The sequence below is a fragment of the Cygnus olor genome, chromosome 26 (genome assembly GCF_009769625.2).
Source record: "Cygnus olor isolate bCygOlo1 chromosome 26, bCygOlo1.pri.v2, whole genome shotgun sequence".
In the NCBI taxonomy this organism is placed as follows: Eukaryota; Metazoa; Chordata; class Aves; order Anseriformes; family Anatidae; genus Cygnus; species Cygnus olor.
Genome location: NC_049194.1, coordinates 651,294 through 670,933, shown reverse-complemented (window position 1 = coordinate 670,933; position 19,640 = coordinate 651,294). Strand labels below are relative to the sequence as shown.

Here is a 19,640-nt window from a genome sequence, read left to right as displayed (position 1 = left end):
AAAACCAGAAGGCAGCCTGAGTGCGGGCCAGAGGCTGCCCCTGGGAGGGAGGAAGGGAATTGCTCTTGTGCAATCCTTACCTACCTTCTGCTTGCAGGAAGCCAGCGCCAGGGGGGAGAGCAGGAGGAAGTGCTGGCGTGTGCCCTGCCCAGCAGGGAGGAATCAGAAGACCTTTGCCTTTTTTCACTTGTTAGTGCAGTCGAGATTTTGCTTTGTTACCAGGCATAATCGGCTCCATCCAGAATCCATCCCTGCCTGGGCTAACAGTTCTGTCTGGGCGTGCGTGTCCCTAACCCTCCCGTCTTTCTGTCTTTAAGCCGAGCTCTGTGGCTGGTGTGAAGCTCTCTGCCAGGGGTGTACAAAGGGGGCTGTTCTCTTTCCAACTCCGCGAGCTCGTCTGTGCTACTTTGCAGTTTTATGACCCGAAGAAGCACTCGGGTGTGATATTTCCGTGAAACTCGATGCTTGTCCTTACGCAGTGTGATTGTCAGGTTCCATCACACCTGTCAAACGCTTGGCACTGGGACATCATCAGGCTTATTTTGCTCTGTTGTCAGGACTGAAATATTATTTAGTCCTGCAGATTATTATTTTTTTCTATGAAATCCTTCCCAATTTACACAAATTGCTGAGAATTCAATTCTTAATCTTAATGCAGCTCTCCAGATTCTTGCGCTCCTCAGTCTGGGAAGTAGGATGCAACTTGCAGCTCTCTTATTTTGCCGTGTAGATATCTCTTCTGGGTAAACACACCTTTTAAAAATCAATCTCTTGTATGTGTCACCCCGTAAATGATCCTTCACCGCTGATGCTGGAGTCTGAAGCAACCTGAGGAATACTCAGAACTGCCAGGAAGTAACTGCTTTTCCCATTTCCTTACAGGCAATATTTTAATTCCCCTCACGATTTTTATATGAATTCCATCAGCAGACCACATTTCTTGGATACAAACTATGCATCTGTGGACCCCACTGACTTCTTACCAAAAAATGGTGATTTTCCTCAGGTGAGTACATAGCTACTGATGGCTTTGGGGAAAAACTGTACTTTTGTGGTGGTGGGTTTTGTTTTTCAGGGTTGTGGTATAGAGGGGAAAGGAAGAGGCCGGCAGTGTCTTAAATTTGTCTGGCCTCACGTAGGAATTGCACACAAATGGGATAAATTCTGCTAGCAGCAATTCAGAAGCCATCCATTGTCCTGGCAGGAGCAAAAATTGCTTCTGGCTTCTAAAAATACATTTAACAAACACTGACAGCACATGGGAGAATCCTGTTTGCAGGAGGGTGTAGGTAAGTGTGAATGTGAAAATGCTTCGGTCAGTTAATTCATTTGCCTCCTAAAACTTTTTTCACTTACACATATTGCACTTGCTTTCTTGCTAATTACAAGTGGTGGATTCCTGAGCAGTGAATGTTTAAGGACTACGTCAGCTCAGCGCCTAACGAACTCAGGGTTGAGCCAGTTCCTGTTTTTTTTCTTTTTTTTTTTTCTTCAATGTTGGTGAAGTGTGGGAGTCAGTCTCCCTAGTTCATTTGGCATCCCTAGGGACCAGCAGGCATCCTTACCTCTGGGATTCCTCTGGGCTGGAAGATCTTTCCGTAGAGTTTTTGAAATGTTTCACTTGCTTTTAGCAACATCTTCTGGTAAGATGAGTCAGTGAAGGCTGGAAAGTGCAGCTTCTGTGACAGAGCTGACTTGAAATAAAGAAGGGGCTAACTACATCCTTTCTGGGAGTTAATATAGATGCTATCAGTGTCTGTGCATGTTCTTTGCAATGTTTTTTTTTATACCCAGTGTCTGAAGATACATAGTGAGTGAAACTGTAGAAAGTTACCCTGCCCTGACCTATCAAGGCAACAGCCAAACTGAATGAACTCTGTAGCCCCGGCCCTCCTATCTCAGTAAGTTACTGCACTGATTATTGGGGAAGCAGATAATGTGCTGGATGCAGTCCAGCATCCTCCCTCAGGTAGTCAAAGGGCACAGCCTGCTGTGCTTCAGGAACTTCAAAGCAGCAGCCGAGGAGTGCGGCAGAGCTGCAGAGCGCCCCGTCGCTGCCAGCCCCTGGCCTGTGACCTGAACCGCTGTTGGAGCACGGCTCTCCCTGCAGGCAGAAAACATGAGAAGGGGCAGAACTGGCACTGCAGGGCTGGCACGTGCTTCAAGTCAAGTGCAGAGTAGGTTTTTCATTAGACAATGCAATGAGGAGCTTACGTGAAAAATTTCAGGGTAATTTTTGTATACTTAAGGTCTCCTAATGAGGCTTTATTAGCAGGCTGGCTGGGGGCTCAGCAGTTGCTGACAGATCGGACCTTACAGCCTCAAAGGTGCCCAGGGGATATCAAAGGAACCTCTCAGGTGTGCAGAACCATGGGCTGCGTTCAGAATCTTCATCTATGTTATCTGCAAGTCAAATCAGTTTCATTAAAAGTACTCTTTTTTTCTGGTCACACAAAAACTTACCAGCAGAGCCAGGCTTCCTCTGCGTGTGGGAAGGAGCTAATCTGAACATCGCAGTTGTCTGCCCCAGGTCTGTGCCTCGGCGTGGCAGATAAGCACAGCGGTGCTGTTGGGGTGTGTATGCAATGGAGCTGTTTGGTTCCAACCCTTTCTGCATTCAGGTGAAGATTGACCCTTCTAGATCTTCGCTCTTAATTCTAGCCGTGCCCTGCAGCGCAGCGCTAAGTTGCTGAGAACAGCAGAAGAGAGACGTGAGGATAAACTGGGGCAGTATGTATGTGCTTTGGGCTGGCATCGTGCTTTGATACATCAAGAAATGCTTCAGTAGGCCCCAGTAAGCTCCTGTGAGCTTTTGAATGCTTTTTTTCCTCTAACTGCCGAATGTCAAGACACGTGTATAAACAGAAACTCTTTCCTTTGTGATCTCTGTTCCTCCTGCATGATTCATTGTGATGCCTCAGCTTCTTGCTTTGCAGTGGATGCAGTGTCATGAACGTTGGATTATGCTGCTGAATTGGTTCAGCAGGGAAGAGCAGCTTGACTGTAAAGAACTTTATTCAGAAATGTGGCAGGAAATGCATTTATAGCAGTAGAAACAGCAATTTGATGCATTTCCCCTCTTCTTGAGGGAGATGTGCGAATTCCCGCTGTGTTATTTTCTTGGCAAGCCCAGAGAGAGGTTTCGAACCTCCTTGGGGGTCTGATTTCTGCAGGTTTAGTTTTACACATGCTGGGGATTCGAGCCCTTTGAGGTAAGCCACTGGTGTGGTAACCCAAATTCAGCTCCTTGAGCAGAGCTGCCGGGGGTGCTTTGTGTTTGCGACTCACCCGACGCCACCAGGCTGCGCGGTCACCAGTAGCTGTTGCTGGTCCAGAGTCTTCTGGCTGGATAAAACCAGATAAGTAAATGAATTATAATAGCATTGATCTTGGCCTCCTGCAGAATTAATTGTGGGAGGAATGAGGCAGAAATGTGATCTGCTCAACCTGTGCGAGCCATTTAGCAGCCTGCGATGGGAAGAGGGAGACGGGTCCTCTCCGCAGGTCTCGGTGTGCAGGTCTGGTGTAGTTTGGCTGACGGGTTTAACGGGAAAGGGGCTTAATTGCTTTAACTCGCACACTTTCTAGTATCTAAGTGGTCGATCAGCTTCCTTCCCCTGCTGCATGCGGAAATTGATCTCCGCCAGCTTGACAAGGGCAGATTTTGGAGATTCTTTGTGAAAAGGAGAAGCCCAGCTGCTGTGAGACTGCACCCGTTACAAGGTGCTTGCAGAAGTTCTTTTGATTCAAGAATGGGAATGAAGCGTCCATCTCTGAATCCATCACAGCCAAGTGAGTTCTTTTGCTTTGCTGTCGCACCACACAGAGCAGGTAGTGCCACATAGGTTCACACAAGGATTAGAGCATTTTATGGGTGTTTTTCTGTCCTGCTCAGTGGTTCTCTGTAAGCACGTGCGCTGAGCGTTACTGCCTGGGACTTTCTGGAGATTCCCACAGATAACCCAAGGCAGTGATGTGTCACCCTGTGTGCTCTGAAACCGAGAAACACTGAATAAGATTTTTGTTAGAGCTTTGTTTTCCAATATGAAACTGCTCTGATCTAGTTAGTGTTTCAGAGTGGCGTCTGTCTGGGGCTGCCACAGTGCAGACAGACGTGTGCTTGCCAGGTGCCTAGTGTGACAGCGCTAATGTGAAATAACACAAGTTTTGTGCTCTTCTGTCTCCCCAAGAGGCGTTTTAGTCTTAGCCAACCTCCAGCTCGGGCTGCTTGCCACGCTGACGCGTGGAGCCAGAGCAGCCTTTCTGAACCCTTGGCTCTTGTCGCCTTCGAGTTTTTTGCGGGGTTTGCTGCAAGTGCTCTGACATGTTAGCATGTGGTAAGCACTAATGTGGAAATACGTTGATATAACCTAGGGCTCCCTAAACTGCTAGCCATTCCAAAGAAAAGCTGATGCTTTTCTGTAGGAGCCAGAATTGGAGCTTGGATCTCGTAGAGCGGGCAATTAACTGGAGGCAGTGGCATCCATCTGGAGTCATCCGGGAATGTCCTGGAGCCTTTCCATCCCTTGCTTCAGCAGTATTTTCCACTTTACTGATTTCCTGCTGTCCCAGATGCCAAACTGTTAAATATTAACAATCTGCACGGAAAGCTGAAACATGCCATTCAGGAGGTGTGGGAGCAGCTTGGGTGGCTGTATCTTTTCAGGTGACTGTATAGGAAAGTACCTGTCTTTTCTGTACTTGCCTGGTGTGGTGGCAGGAGTGGCAAGTCCCATGAAACGTGGTGCTGTTATGACCATGCCAGACTAAGGACTGAAACCAGAGAGAGAACATGAGGAGTTTGCACGTTTTGGTAAGAGATTCCTGATTAAATCTGTGGTCACTGGGCAGCCGAGATAAATTGGGTGCTTATGTGAGAACCTCGGCTGTCTTCATACGTGAGTACAGCTTATTCTCTCGTCTTTGTTCGGATACCAGAATCCGGCCTGTGACAGCAAGCTCTGCTGTGCTACTGACCCGCACCCTCAGGTTACAGCGCTGGATGTGTCTGCGTGCAGTCTGTGTGCGCCTGCGTGCAGCCCGGCAGTGCTGGCCTTTCTGCACGCTGTCCTGGGGGCCCAGAGGAAGGGGATGGAAATGTCATCTCTGAGGTGGGGTGAAGCTTTGGGATCCTGTGTGTGATTTGATGGTGAGCTGGTGAACGCTGTGTCCCCAGCACGTACCTGCGGCTGTTCGGGGCTGCAGCGGGACTCCAGCCTAGAGTCAGGCTGCAGAGGCGGTTTCTCTTTCAAGAGTTTTCCGGGGATGCACGTGATGCTGAAAATGGATTTAAAAGGTCTAAAGAGCAGATGCCTACTGATTCTGTCGAGGTGCTTGTGCAGTAAACACTTCCTGCTGGTGGCGGTGATCTGAGGATTGTTTGTGTGACCGAGGGCTTGAGGAACCGACCCAAGGGTGCAGAGTGGGAGGCTGAACTTTCTTCCTCCAGCGCTACCATTTGAGTCCCCGTCTTCTCTCCCTGTTTTGTCTCAGGGCTCCTCAGCTGCACCTTCAGAATGCAGACTGCTGGCCAGATGGTGCCATCAGAGGGAGTTGCCACACTTGTTAACTGCTCTGGGAATTTCTTTTTAGTTGAATCATTCACCACTGGCACTCGGGTCTGGTGAGAAGCCATTTCTGCGTGTATCGCAGCAGCCTCGATGAATGCCTGCTGCATGTTGGAAAAGATGCTTCATGTGCGTGGCCAGAACAGCCGAATGGGGACTTGTTTCCTCCACAGTATTTTTGTTTTTTTGGCTTGCTCTTGGGTGATTCATCCTTGCCGGTCTGTTGGCATTCTTTATGTAAACAAGTGGCTTAAATTAAGGTTTAGAAAATAGTTATGAGGCCATATTGGAGTCTGATAGCACTTCTCGATCTTGGGAACTGTTGTCTTAAGCCAGAGCCTTGCTCAGACCTTGTGGTGTCGTCATCTTACAGAAAAAGTCTGCTGACTGCACATACATCCTTAGAAATCAAACCCCAGAGGAGATGCACGACTTCGGTTTCCCCAGCTCCCCTCCGTGTCTGCTTTTTACTCCTACCTGGCCTCGAAACCTGAAGTCTCGAGGTGCCGCTGAGCCCGCTGCCGCTATGCAGTAATTCTGTCACAAAGGCATTTTTATCACAGCAGTGCTATCTCTTGTCGCTGCTGCTCGGCGCTGTTGGCTGCCACAACAAAACGCTCAGTCCGGGAGGTTTGAGTTTATGCTCTGGCATCTGGTGTCTCCAGGCCAGCGTCTGTTAACCGCGGTCTGAGCGCCGAGCCTTATCGAAAAGCAGAGCGAGCTGTTCTAGAAAAGCACGCCTGTCGCTTAAATACTTGCTTCTCAGCCACCACAGGTTTTTCTTTAAGCTTCGCTGTTCCGTCCTGTTTAGAATCACCTAAAACACGCGGCTCTGCCCGTTTCCTCGGAGCCTTTTTCCGATGGCCACTCTGCTTCCCTTTGCCTAACTTCACTCAGCTTGTTCCTTCAGTCCGTCCAGCCCAGGGCCTTTCTGAACACGGAGGCTCCTTTGCTGACTGCGTTTTTCCTAAGTCCCACTGAAAACAAAGCTGCCCTTCCCGCAGCGGGGCTGAGCAGCTCCCGGTGAGCTCGGACGGTGTGGACACGGCGCCCTGCGAGGGAGCCCAGCCGGGGCTCGTTCCTTTCCTTTGCTCGTTCCTTCCTCGCGCACTGCAGCAGCTCGACGTGCAGCTGCTTTGGCAGGGAGCTCGGGTACCCCTTCTAAAACTGAGCTGTGCTGGGGCTGGAGGAAGGAGGTCAGTCCAGCCTGGTCTAGGCTGTGGGGTCAGGCAGGAGTTGGCTGCTGTTGGGTTGAGCCGCTTGCAGGAGTGCGGTAAGGTGCAGTTACAGCCTCGTGCGATCCCTTTCAGACAGCTCGTGGTGTGGGGGGGCTCTTGGCCACGTGTTAATCGTACACCAGCCCTCTTCCTACTACCACCCCCTTGCGATCTCCTATTAATCTTTCTCGTTAAAGGGAGGGGGCAATTAACCTACTCTTAAAAAAAAGTATTAATTTTTAAAAGTGCATCAGCGCACAGAGCTGTGGTGATTTAAGAGAAATCAATGTACCAGTTATTAAATTATAAGAAGGACTTGGTTCTGACCGAGATGAAGAGTTTCCCAGAATAAGAAACCACCTGGAATTTCCTATCGCTGTCCTGGAGTTATGTCTACGGGGAATACAGATAGTAAAATCAATTAGCAGACAATTAACCGGCTCTGGTGCCTCCAAAGAGCTTTGCGAACAAGTTGCTGTACACGCTCACCTCTTTGTCTTCGAACTCTGGGGCTGGGCTTCTGGCCTGACTTAATTACACTCGAAAAACACTTTTGGTGAGGTGCCTAACACTTGGTGCCATGGTTTAGAGAAGCAGAGGTGGGGATTACGGCGGCGCGCCTGACCCGGTTACGGTAAGCGTGGTTCTGCTGCGCTGGTGGCTGCGGCGTGCGCCCCCCGGGAGGGCAGCCGAGAGCGTGGTGTTTGTCTGGCACGGGCTGTGTGGCTCAGCACCTGCAGGGTGCCTGGGCGATCGCACGCCAGATAGCACCACGAGACGATCCCCCAGCAAAGGGCTGAGCACCAGCCTGGGCTCCCGGCTCAGGGCTGTGCCGGCGTCGCCTTCCTTCGTCTCCTCGCACACCGACGGCATCAGCAGGGGCGGAGGTTTGGCTGCCTCGTCTCCCTGCCGTTGGGTGAGCTTTAGGAGTAAATCTTCTTCCTCCATACCTAAAAGGAGCTCTTGGGGTAACTGAGGTGGAGATAGCCGTGGTTAAGCGTGAGTAATTCTGCTTTTGGGACCTCATTTGTTGTCAGCCGTGCTTGGCTGCCGCTCGCAGAAGCGGGGTGGCCGAGGTGCCGGTGGCCCTGCGAAGGGGTGCGAGGGCCCGGAGGAGGACCTGGCTCGGACGCTTCCTCCCTTCCACACTTGTTTGTTTTCATCTGCTTTGCTGGCTTCTGATGCTGCTATGCCCACCTTCTAGGCAGGAGAGAAGGCATGGGAGGCAACAGAAAACTGCCTTCCGCAATTCTTGGCAAGCCCTGGTCTCTGCCTCCTTCCCTTCATAAACCTCGCAAAAGCGGGAAAAGCACTGGTCTGAAACACGGAGTGCTCTTGAAAAATGCTGGTAATATAATTTAATAGCAGACCACTGGGAGATGTATTAAAATAGATGCTTTAATTCAAAGCAGAGTTGGTCTGAGTCAGTCTGATGGAGCGAGTTTCCCTGTCTCCAGTTCTGCTGGTGGAGGCTGCGTGTCCTCCGGGTAACACACTGAGGCCTCTGTTCCGAGGGGCTGCCTCGAATGCTCTTTCAAACACCCCTCATTTCTGCAAATTGTCCCTAATGCCACTGGTCCTACCACAGCAGTCACCGTGAGAAGTTTGCCTCCGACACGAATGGTTTCTTCATTTTTTATTTCCCTGGTCTCATGTTATTGTTGTTATCATTGTTAATATTATTAATCACAGCCTCTCGCTGCCTGCTTCCACGCGCTGCTTTCTTGCAGGTCGCAGAATCACCTGCAAGAATTTCTTTTCTTACTCTGGCTTTCCTTTATGCTTCATGATGTTAGCCAGCTCCTCCTTATTTCAAAGCTCTTCACACTTCCACCAGCCTGAGATTTCTCCCCTGCACCTTGGCCCCAAAAGCCCCATCCAGCCTGGCCTTGAGCACCTCCAGGGCATCCGCAGCTTCTCCGGGCAGTCCCAACAAGTGCTTCCCGAGTGCCCTGTCCTCGGGCCAGCCAGGTTCTGACAGCGTTTGCTGAGGTTTGCACCCTCTGCATGCACTGCATTCAGCTCTGGGTATAAAATACCTCCCGGCTGCTTTGTTATCCTTGTTCTTGGTGTCTGCTTTAAAAGTAAGCCTTTTGTGATCTCACCTTGTCAAAGGCTCCGTGCAGTCACCACGCACCGTGCTGCCTCTCGCTGTCTGTTGAAACTAGAGCAGAAGCTGCCCTGTGCGAGGCAGGAACAGCTCTTCAGGTCTCACAACAGCCAAAATGCCAAGCCTCGCACCCAGCATAGCGAATCCGGTCACGTCATGGGAACGGGAGAAGCACGGCCTGGGCTGTACGATACATGCTCTTCCATCTCTCACCCCTCTGGCAGAAAAAGCCAACCCCATTAGGACAAACCGCATAGAGTTCAAATGTTCAGGACTCTTCCACCTTTTAGCTACTCTTAAGACATTTTTCCAAGGCACTGAGGACTTGCCGTGCTTTGGTTAAATATCCTCTTTGCTGCTTGAACGGCCCTCCGGCACGTGAAGCTGCCTGTTTGCACCACCTTTAGGCAGCAAAGTGCTGCAGGAAATTCAGCCCCAAACCCTTTTATTGTGAGAGCGACGAGCCAGCATCCCTCCTCCTGTACCCAGCCCTCCTGTGCAGAGGTGCTATCCCACATCGATCTGTGCTCGCGCTTTCCTAGAAGTTCAGCACGTGCTTTCAGGAAACCATCAGCACATTCAGGAAGCTGCCTGGTAGGTCGGTGATTAAAAGGTTGTGGATGATTACCTGTGAAGATGACCCCACAGAGTAACTAAGGGGGGTTAACGTGGCAGTTTTTGCAGGATGACGGTAAGTCAGGCTGGTGGTGTGAGCCCTGGAGTAGTTCTGCTCCCCTACCCCGATTGTCAGCAGGCACGTTCACAAATTGATTGTGGAGAGGGGAAACGCCGTGGCATGCCTTCTCCCCTAGGAAGAGTTCTTAAAATACCAGGTGGTGGTTTTTCAGTGGGTATCTTATCTCCTGTGATTATATTGCTGTGGTATTGCAAAATCAATTGAGCAGTCCTGGTATCTACGGCGATGCCACCTGTCTTGCTTCCTTCTGATGTCCCAGGTTTGTTGCCTGCATTTTGCCCCATTTGCCTACTAAGAGAAAAGGAAGAAGAAATAAGTCACCTCCTTTTTAAAGGCTACAGAAATAACAAGACCTTAGTCTTGGGCAAACATTGGTGGTGTAATCAAGGTCACACAACGCGGCAGTCACCAGCAAGTCGCTAATTAAGACATTTCAGAAATGTATTTGGTCTCCTCACTTCAGACGTATCATTAAAGCACCTGTCCCAAGCTCCAGGGCACTACCAGCTAGTTAAAGACAATCAAATTCAGATACAAGCAGCAATGAAAGCCCACTGCCTTTCTCCACCCCAAAGCAGCTGCCCGCAGAAACCAAACGCTTCGTTTTCACCCCGGTTCCTGCAGTCGCGCAGCACTGCGCTGTGCCCCGGGAGCTCCGCTGTGCCTGGGGAAGGGCTTTTTTCCTTCCCTTTTGCTTCTTGGGAAGGGGTGGAACTTGTGGGCTGGGTGCTTGGTCTGATGGAACTTGGATCCTCGTGACTAAGGGTTATTGGTGCATTCATCCCTGCGGACCCCAGCTGCCCTGGTTGCAAGGGCCTCACCCTCCGGGTGCCGTTGCAGCCCTGGGGGCCGTGTGCTTTTCTCGCAGGGGTCTCCGAGGGCAGCGCTCTCTCCTCATCCCATGGCACAGAGCAAAACCACCCCCTGGCTCTCTTCCCCGGGGTCTCGGAGGGGCTGCGAAGCTCTGCACGTTGTGCTTGGATGCTGCTCTCAGCCCCTGCAGGCCTGCCGGGGGCTTTGTTGGCTTCTCTTGCTGCTGGCGCTGAAGTTCTGCTTTTGCCAAGCGCCTCGCACCCCGGGATTTTCCAGCAGCCCTGGGCACGGGGCCCTAGGAGCCCTCGTGGCAGCGGTGACAGCAGCACCAGGGCGCTGCTGCTGGCTCTGCTGGGGAGAGCAAACGGGGACCTTTTGCACCAAAGCCGGGCAGGGAAGTTCTGGTTTTTCTGCAGGGCAGCGCTTGGGCAAATTCACTTCTCCTTCCACCTCTGGCTGCAGTGGAGCAGACTCCTTTAACTGACAGTGAATGAATCCTTCCAGCTGACCCCTTTCTGTGCCTCTCTTTTCCCCCCCAGAAATTCTGCTTCCCCCCCCGCCCCCCAATTTTTTTTTAACCCAAACTTTAGAATAAACTTTAAAAGGGAAGCCCTTGGAAAAAGAAGGCAGCGTTCGTGGACACGGAGGTGGCAGCGATGTGGAGCGGAGAGGCAGCATGGCGTGCTCCTTCCTATTTTCTAATTGTGAGAGTTGGGGTGGGGCAGATCTTGAACAAAAGAAAGCACATGGCTCTTTATTTTAAAAAAAGGAAAGGAAAGGGTGCTGCTCGTTACCTTTTCAGCTTGGTTGTGTCACCTTGAGGCCCAAAAAGCCCCCCGGGAAGGAGGTGCTGGGGCGATTTCTGCGCTTGGGGAAGGGGCAGAGGTGGCAGCGGGTGGCCGGGTCCCTGCAGGGCCAGGTCCTGCCTGGGTCTGCCGGCGCTGCCGTGGAGCGCAGCTTTGTTTACAGTGCATCTGTGGTTGAATTACACCACATACAGTAATTCTCATCGCACTGCCAGTAATTTCACTGACTTACCAAGCAGGCATCATTTCCTGAAAGTCAGCCCTCGTACTTAGAGGAAGTAAGAGCACTCTCCTTCATGACTAAACAGTATATGCAAATTTCCACGGGCTTAGGACAGACGCACTGGATGGCCGTCCTTTTTTCCTCCATTTTCACTCCTTTCTTCTGCATGTTAATTTTTAAAAACCCTTGATGAGCTCTCTTTCTGGCCGTTGCTGCTGTCGCTGTCATGAATGAAGACCTTTCTGCACTGCATATTGAGAAAGCTCACCGTCCTGCTTCAGCTGTGTCCTGCGCTGCCGACAGCAAACTGCATGCTGCTTTAAAATGTCCCAGATGCAGTTCTGGCTAAAGTTCCCATCCCTGTTCAAGGTAATGCTGGATTGATTTATTTTCTCTCTTCCTTGGAATTCCTGGTCTGTGTTTTGTTTGGTTTGTCCCTCCGGGCTTGCATGTCCCTTAGTTTTTTTGCCACGGCATTGGAGTTTTAGGGGAACGCTTCTTGGTGCAGGGCAGCGAGGGCAGATTTGCCGTGTCGGAGATGAGATTTGTGCTTCTCTGAAACGTGCGTGCGTTTACTTGGAGCCTGCTCCTGTCGGTCGGGGCTTGTTTACTGTGAAACTTGGAGGAAAAGGGGCTGTGTGGAGAATTGATCTGCGTGTTTATATAGCTGTAATGGCTTTCAGGAATTTTATTTTTAAACCAGATGCTGCGTACAGAAAAGCGAGGGAAGTGTTTGCAAGACAGAGCACTGAACCCTTGAGATTGCAAGTTTATTGCCCCATATTTACAAAGACTTTGGGTTTTGGCAGCTAAAAGATTTCCTTTTAATGATTGATAGCTTACATTGTAGCTGTTAATTTTCTTATTCTGTTCTATCTGAAACCTAGCTTGGTTAACCTGTGATTGTTGAGAAACCAAACCTTTCTCGTCTGGCATTGCTTCGATCGTGTCCGTATATTTGCATGTGCCTCTGTCTATAGGATTTCTTTTGAAGCTCCTATCAGCTGGAGCAAGCAATCAATAGCTGCTGTACAGAAGGGATATTTGTTTCCTCTGTGTCTAGATTGTTCTCGATTGTGAGCAAATAAACCATTTATAGTGAGGGCTTCATGGCCAAAATTATTTTTAGGATGCATACTGCTTCTGTATTTAGGCTTCACCTGTTCTTTCAGTATTTTTAACAAAGACTTTGTTTTGACTAAGGGAGCTGGGCTTTATCTAGTGGTTGGGAGAAAGGGGTTAAGCGTTTTTATTGTTTTCTTACCCCCATCTTTTCTAGGGAATTTATTCTTGTCTTTGACAACCTCTGGTTTGGGATAATAGTAGAAACACTGTGTGCCGTAGCAGCATTGGTTGGCAATTATTTTGCATTCAATTTAGAAGTTCAGCAAATTATTGTTATCATTGATTTATTGAGCCGCTCACTAGAGCGTCTTCTGGTATGGAGATCAGACAGTGATTTGTGATCATCTGTCTCCTGTTCTGGTTTATTGATCTTATTAGTATCCGATGTACAGAAATGCTGGCGAGCCCCACGGCCACCAGCTGTGCGTAGCCTCTGCGTCGGCCGGTGTCGACCCCTTATAAAATTCTCCATTAAGCGGTCACCCTGCTGTAAAGGAATCGCCCTTTCACCATCTCGTGATGTGCTCCCGTAACTTCATCCCTGACACGAGCAGTTAGTTCTGAACTGCTTTCACGAGAGCAGACCTCGAGGTCTCTGTGTCCGTCCTCCTGCGACAGGAGAAACGGGGAAAAGTCTGCGCTGAGAGCCGCGGTGCAGGGCTCGGTGCCTTCAGCTCGGGCGTTCGCGTCCTGGCGTGGAGGAGCACGAGAATCGTAAAATCACAGAATCATTAAGGTTGGAAAAGACCTTTTAAGATCTTCTGGTCATGAAGCAGATGGGGGAGATGGGAGGTGAAGGAGGCCTGCCGGTAACTCTTGTGCCAAGGGCGATCTGCAGCGTGTGGGCTGGATTGTGGTTGGCTGTGCAAAATGGGAAAGGGAAAAAAAAATAAAGCCCACCCCAAATAGATAGGGCCTAATTTCAGGAATAAGTCATTCCTAGAGAATTGCTGTAGATTATCATCTGAAATAAAGATCCAGCCTCGCAGGATAACTTCTTTCTGTTACAGCAATTACATTTACACTGAGACATAAAATAAGCGATACTGCTATAAAATCCTCTTATTTCTAAGGAGGAAAAAAAAACAAAACTCTACTAATCAGCCTTAAGCAGGGATGAAATAACTCACTCCAAATCCTGAAGCCAGCCATCTCCCCAGGGCGATCCCTTTCAAGTGCATCGGAGGTTTGGGACCACATGTCGGGGTGACAGCGGCGCTGTGCCCCTGAGAAGGGGTTGTCGTGCTCGCTGCTGTTTCAATGCTGGCGGTTTGGGCGGTGATCCTTCCCCTCCTTCGAGGCCTGGTGACTCCTGTTTGCTCCACGGAAGCCCGTGGAGTCATTAGTCAAGGCATGGTTTGCAATGACACGGATTGTAGCTGTCAGCACGGCTTTATATTAATTATACCACATTTTGTATTTAAACAAGTTTAATTTGTTGGGACTGCGCTGTAAGCTCTGCGGGGCAGGGATCTGGCACGTTACGAGTTTTAGTGCTCTTTAGATAATTCAGTAATTGGGGAAGACTAACAGGAGGCTCTGAAAGCCTGTGACTAATGCCGTGTCATAGTGCAAGGGGATGGACTTGCTGAAGTCTTTTCCAGGGCTGGTATTATCCCCCTCTGACTTGCAGGCTGATTTCCTTATTTCAGGCCAGGGCCCTGAGCAAAGGGAGCGGGGCTGGAGCCGGCACGGGGCTCGTGTGGGGACGGCAGGGAGCCAGGGAGCGCGGTGCCGGGCTGCCTCGGGCTGTTACCGCTCATCCCAACGCTGTCCCGGCCTGGCACGTCCTTCTCTGACGCCCCTCGATTGAGACGTTGTCTGGTGAATGCCCAGATGGATCCACCTGGCAGAGTTTTTTGGAATGAAGAGAAAAACTGCCCCATCCCGCCCCTGAATTTTGAGCCTGAGAATGGCAAGAAAAGTTGCTCCAAAATTGGCTGTAAATGGCTTTATACCAGGCATAACATGAAAGAGTAGTACCAGAATTGTTATACTCGTTCCCTAAGCCCCAGCAAGCCCCGAGGTCGGTGCTCCCTGCCGTACCGTACCCTGGCTGGACCCGAAGGTGTGTGGCAGCACGGGGGTGTTGATCGTGGGGACAGCCCAGAAGCTGCTGAACTCCTGCAGCTCTTATTCCTGGGATCGGGAGTCCAGAGGAAGAAGCAGAAGCGTGGTGAGGACAGCAGGGGAAGACGGCGGCTTGTTTGAGCAGCACAGCGGTTTGAGGTAGTCAGGGAGCGTCTGCTGAGGACTGGAAGGTTGAGAGAAGCTGCAGACCTTGTGAGCTTAACGGGGAAAAAAACCTCAATAGCATGCAGAGTGCTAGCTGGAATCCCGCACACAGCACGTCCAGTACTCCAGATGACGAGCCTGAGGCAGCAGGGGAGATGCAGCTCCAGTTCTTGTGCCTGGCCTCTTGCTCCTGGGGGGGAAGACGGCGTGGGCAGGGCCCTGGGTTTGCAGCAGGGTCTGGCACGGCTCCGCTGAGCTGAGCTGAGCGCCTCGGCTCCCCTGCGTGAGTCCTCGCGGGCAGGCGGGTGCCTGCAGGAGGTGCGAGGTGCTCGCCCTGGCCAAGAAACGCTCTGTTTATCCGAGTGTTTCTCTGGTTTCTAGAGTGCAAAACAGAGCCCCATTTCCAGGGATCACTTAATTCCAACCTCGGTGTGTGCTGCTGTCTCTGAAAAACCTCGGATTCTGGGTAAACCCTAAAATAGCCGCCGAAATACCGAGAGTAAGAGCTGCACGGGAAGCGCTGCCCGTCTGTCGATGGGCAGGGGGGTGCCCCGCATGGAGCACAGCCTAACAAGCAGCCCTTTCTCCTCGAGCCCTTGGGTCTCCCCAGATGATATTTGATGCATCGGAGGTTTACGCATCGCTCCTGCAGTCTCTCTCGTTGCCTGCCTTTGTTTCACGTCCGCTGCTCTCACGCAGCTGCCAGCTCCTGCACCTATGGCTTCAGAGCAGCGACTGACTTCTCAGGGGCCAAACGAGACGTGGCTGGCAAGAAGGTGAAAGGAACATGTCCTGATGGCTTTAAACACTGCAAAAACATAGCTTTTGATAGCAGTCAGGAGGGAGCCTGACCCAGCTCTTGGCCAGAAGCCCTTAGGAATAACACAAGCAGGCTCAGCTGCTCCTGATTTTGTCAGGCAGGGCTAAGTGACTTTTAAAATCGTTGGCTGCCTTTCTGCTTTGTAGTAGGAAATGGCCTTTAACTGGAAATGAACAGTGATTTCTGCTCGTATCTGACACTGTGGCTCTCCTGGCAGCCGTGCTGCGGTATTATCACACTGGTTTGGTTATCCGGCATAGCGAAGTAAGCCCCTCAGTAAGCAGCAGACAAAACTTTTTCTGCCAGTCTGAAAGTGGTGTTTCATGTGCCGGAGAGCTGAGCTGGCGTGGTGGAGTCAGGAAGGTGCAGCGATCTGTGTCAGAGTTTGAGGGCGGAGAGTAAAAGTGCTTCTGGCTATCGGTTCTTGCCACCTGAAATCTGAAAAACCAAATGACGAGTTGATGGTGGGGAGGGGACTGAGGGCACTTTGTGATCTGGAGCCGTCGTGACTCAAATCGGCGTCATCAGTGGTCGGCACGAAATAAAACAATGGTAAGCCGCCTCAGCACCGGAAAACGGGCAGGGGCAGAGCCTGAGCCTTGTTGCTGAGGCACGTTCGCTTCTTGCCCAGATTGAGGCATGTCCCGGGAAGAGGACTGCTGGGTTTGCCAAGATTTATCTGGATGCAAATGCAGGTGACACCAGCGCTCCTGCGCCCCTGCTCCCGGCAGCCTTGGCTGTGCAGAACCTGTGTTGAGGAGGCTGTAATATTTTCCGAAGCCTCTAGGTACTGCTGTGCTATAAGCTGCGATTAAGCAGCCCTGTCCTCGTCGGGTGGAGCTGGTTATCTGGGGGCTTTTGTGGATGAATGGAGTACTCGAGCCTTTTGGGTGCCAGACTGAAGAGTTTTCACCCTTCTGCAGCCACTTAAATCACACACGAGGTTGAGGTGACTGACATCCTGGTGAATGTATGGGGAGGCGTACGCAGTCCGAGTTAATCCTGAGTGCGTGCCAGCACTTCAGTGCAGTCAGTGTTTCCTACTTTATCAAGTAACTGAGATTTTAAAACAGCTGCTCAGAACATGTGTCTGTTTACAAGTTAGTTTCTGAGTTCTGTGGAGCACGAAGGAACAAAGCTGCTCGGTTAATGGTAAGAAATTCAAACTTTCTGGAGGAGTAGGAGCGAGAAAGGAGCTCCCTGCTCTTCTTCCTGCCTCCTCTAACTGTGGTCATCTCTTCCATTTCAGGATTCTTCATACCTCGATGAGCTTTCCAACAACAACTCCCTCTTCTCATCCCCTGCGGATTCCCTCTCAGACATCGCAGATCCGAAGGACTTCTTGCCCACGGATAGCCTGAACCACGTGCCAACACTATGGGACGTAAACACGTCGCAGCAGAACCAAATAGAGGTACAGGATGCTTCCTCTTCCATCCTCCCCATCAGACAATAAAAGCCTCGGGCTTCATCCCATGGTGTTGAGCTCAGGAGCGTTGAAGAGCTGGACTTGAGGAAAACACAGTTATGTAGCTTGTTAACTGTCCCCAGCAGCATCCAGTGTATGTTTATTCTCCACGGCAAATATTTTACTAACAATGACTAAAAACCAAACTGTCTCAATTTGAGACTAATCATTTGTGTTTACTTCGTGAGTCCAAGTCCCTGCAAGCTTTTACATCTCCTGGGCATGTGATCTCCCGGCAGTCTGAGAGCAACAGGAGGTTCTGTGCATTTTTACCAGCCTTCTGCTGTTATTTTCCCTCATCTGTTGGGACCGCTTACTCACTGTTGCACAACGTGGTATCAGTCACTACTGGTAGCCACCAGCTGTGTCTGGTGGTGGAACTGATACCGTACACATCTGCTCAGTCTTGAGATCTCAGCTGTCGTGGTGAAGATCCAGCCCTGCAGCAGGTTTCCCTTGTAGGTCATTGTCTTACGAAGGTTGTGGGGGAAAAATTCAACATGAGTGCTCCAGAATGCAATCCAGCACACCTGTGCTTCAGTCACTGTTGTATTCCGAGGTTTGGTTGTGTTTTTAAAGGCTGCGTTTGCTGTTAGTGGTGACTTGGACTCTGTATTTCCATGATGAAAGCTGGCTGCTTGTCACAGTCTGGAAATAAGAGACCTGGCAGCAGTCATGCTTTGAAACGATACCACTGGGCAGCTCAGTGATAGGTTGGGCATTGAAGCATGGCTTGGTGGTCAGGGTCCTGGCCTGGGATTTGGGAAATCGAAGCTCCTGTCTGCCTTAGCCTTTCTGTGGGTTCTTAGGCCAGCCATGGCAATGCAGATCCTCAGATCAGATGCCTGTGCTCTTGCTGGAGTTGCTGAGATTCGATCGCCCGTGCAGACCTGTGCAGCATCTGCTTGACCCTCAGTGTGTTTGTAATTGGTGGCAGAGAGTACCCCTGCGCCCTTCCCCTGTGTTGGTTGAGATACCCGATGCCTCAAAAAAAGACTGTAATTTCGTGTCTGTGGAGTATACAGCAAAAATTAACTGGGAAAAGCTGTTTCAAATCCAGCATAGAGAATGCAAGTGAAAAGCAAATGTGTCGTGTAAGTAGCACTGAGGCCTCTGATGGCGGTGGGCGGCTCTCCTGCGTGCTGTCCTTCACCTCCTGTCTTTTACCGGGAGCCCTGCCGGTGCCCCTCGCTGTCCTTTGGAGCTCTTAGGTTCAGATAAGGCCAATCAGCTCCTTTGAATTCCATTTATAAACAACTTCCTTTTGAAAAGAATCACCAGCTATTTTAAACGTTGTCTTATCAGTGTTTTCTGAACACAGAGGTTGCTGTTTGTGTTTTGCTTTTTGTTTATTTTCAGTGAGCCTGACATTTCCTGACGAGATGTCGCTGAAGTGTATCCCAGGCAGGAGATTTCAGTTTCGTTTTTGCATGGGAGGTGGGAACTTGCAGGATGCCAGATAAAGGGATTGTTAGCTTCATTGATTGGCAACTGATTTATTATCTTTTTTTGAAAATACTCTTGTTTTTTGTTAAAGGAGGCAAGCAAATGATTTGTGGCAAAATCCTGAGGCAGTGCCAAAGTAAAAAGTTCCTTACTGTAACGTTTGGCGCAAGGCTGGCACCCGGCTGATGTCTTGCACCAATATACACGCAATTTATCCAGTCTTTCCCTATCCCCTCCCACATCATCATGCCACCATAATTCTCCATAAGATGCCAGGAATTTTGGCAGTTAATCTGCAGTACAGGGCTGAACGTGAGTCAGGTTTCACTGTACGCAGCCCAGGCGGATGCAGTCCTCGTTTTGCTCCAGTACGTCTTATCAGCTGTGGCTGTACAGTCAGCTCTGCTCAGGAACAATGGGAGGCCTTGCTCTCTGCTGTCAGGACAGCAGATAAGTTCCTGAGACAGAATTTCAGTCTCAGATTCGCACGGAGCAGAAGCAGCGATCTCTGAAGGGCTCCGTTATCCAGGATGTCTCCTAAACGCGTTGGATGCGTCCTGCACGGAGACCCCCCTATGGATTCCAGGTACAAGAACGGCCTTGTGGCTTGTCCTCGTTAAAAGCAACCCAAAAACAACCCAGAAACCACCCCTGTTTTCTGTCGCGCAGCAATTTGAAGACACGTTATGGAAAAGACCATATCTGTATTTTAGCTTTGCCCCCTCTTTGCCAGCCATCGTTAGCACTGGGGAGGTGTTTTACTGCAGGGGGACGGAGAAGGATTGGAGAAAAGCGTTGCGGCTCGATTGCACGCTGCTGAAACGTTTCAAGCTCACCGAGGAACTCTTATCTCGAGTGCCCAGGGCTGAAGCTTTGGGCGGAGTGTTCATAAACCAAGAGGAAATGGCTGGGCTCAGAGCTGCCTTCATGTGCCTGTGCTGGGAGAGCTGGCAGCCAGAACTAAGGGTGAGGTGTTCAGTGTGTCGTCTCCGTGTGTTAGTTCTGAAGTGGGCACGGAGGGAAGAGCTGCCACATAGTTAAATATTTGCAGGAGTTAGCAGACAAAACACGCTTGCTTAATTTGTGATGAAGTTGTGAAATACCTTTAAAAAT

The 19,640-nt window shown here is 50.4% G+C and overlaps 1 protein-coding gene across 4 annotated transcripts in view; it reads left to right on the top strand.

Moving 5' to 3' along the window:
* Nucleotides 1-19,640, top strand: part of SBNO2 (strawberry notch homolog 2) — a 60,390-nt gene that overhangs the window by 18,257 nt on the left and 22,493 nt on the right. For 2 of the 4 annotated variants that reach the window (XM_040537657.1, XM_040537658.1), the window contains exons 4-5: nt 883-1,006; nt 16,863-17,027. In XM_040537657.1, the coding sequence (XP_040393591.1) occupies nt 883-1,006; nt 16,863-17,027 (289 nt within the window). Of the gene's footprint in view, nt 1-882; nt 1,007-9,855; nt 11,803-16,502; nt 16,766-16,862; nt 17,028-19,640 lie in introns of those variants that run through there. The other 2 variants (XM_040537659.1, XM_040537661.1) reach the window with 2 other exon arrangements.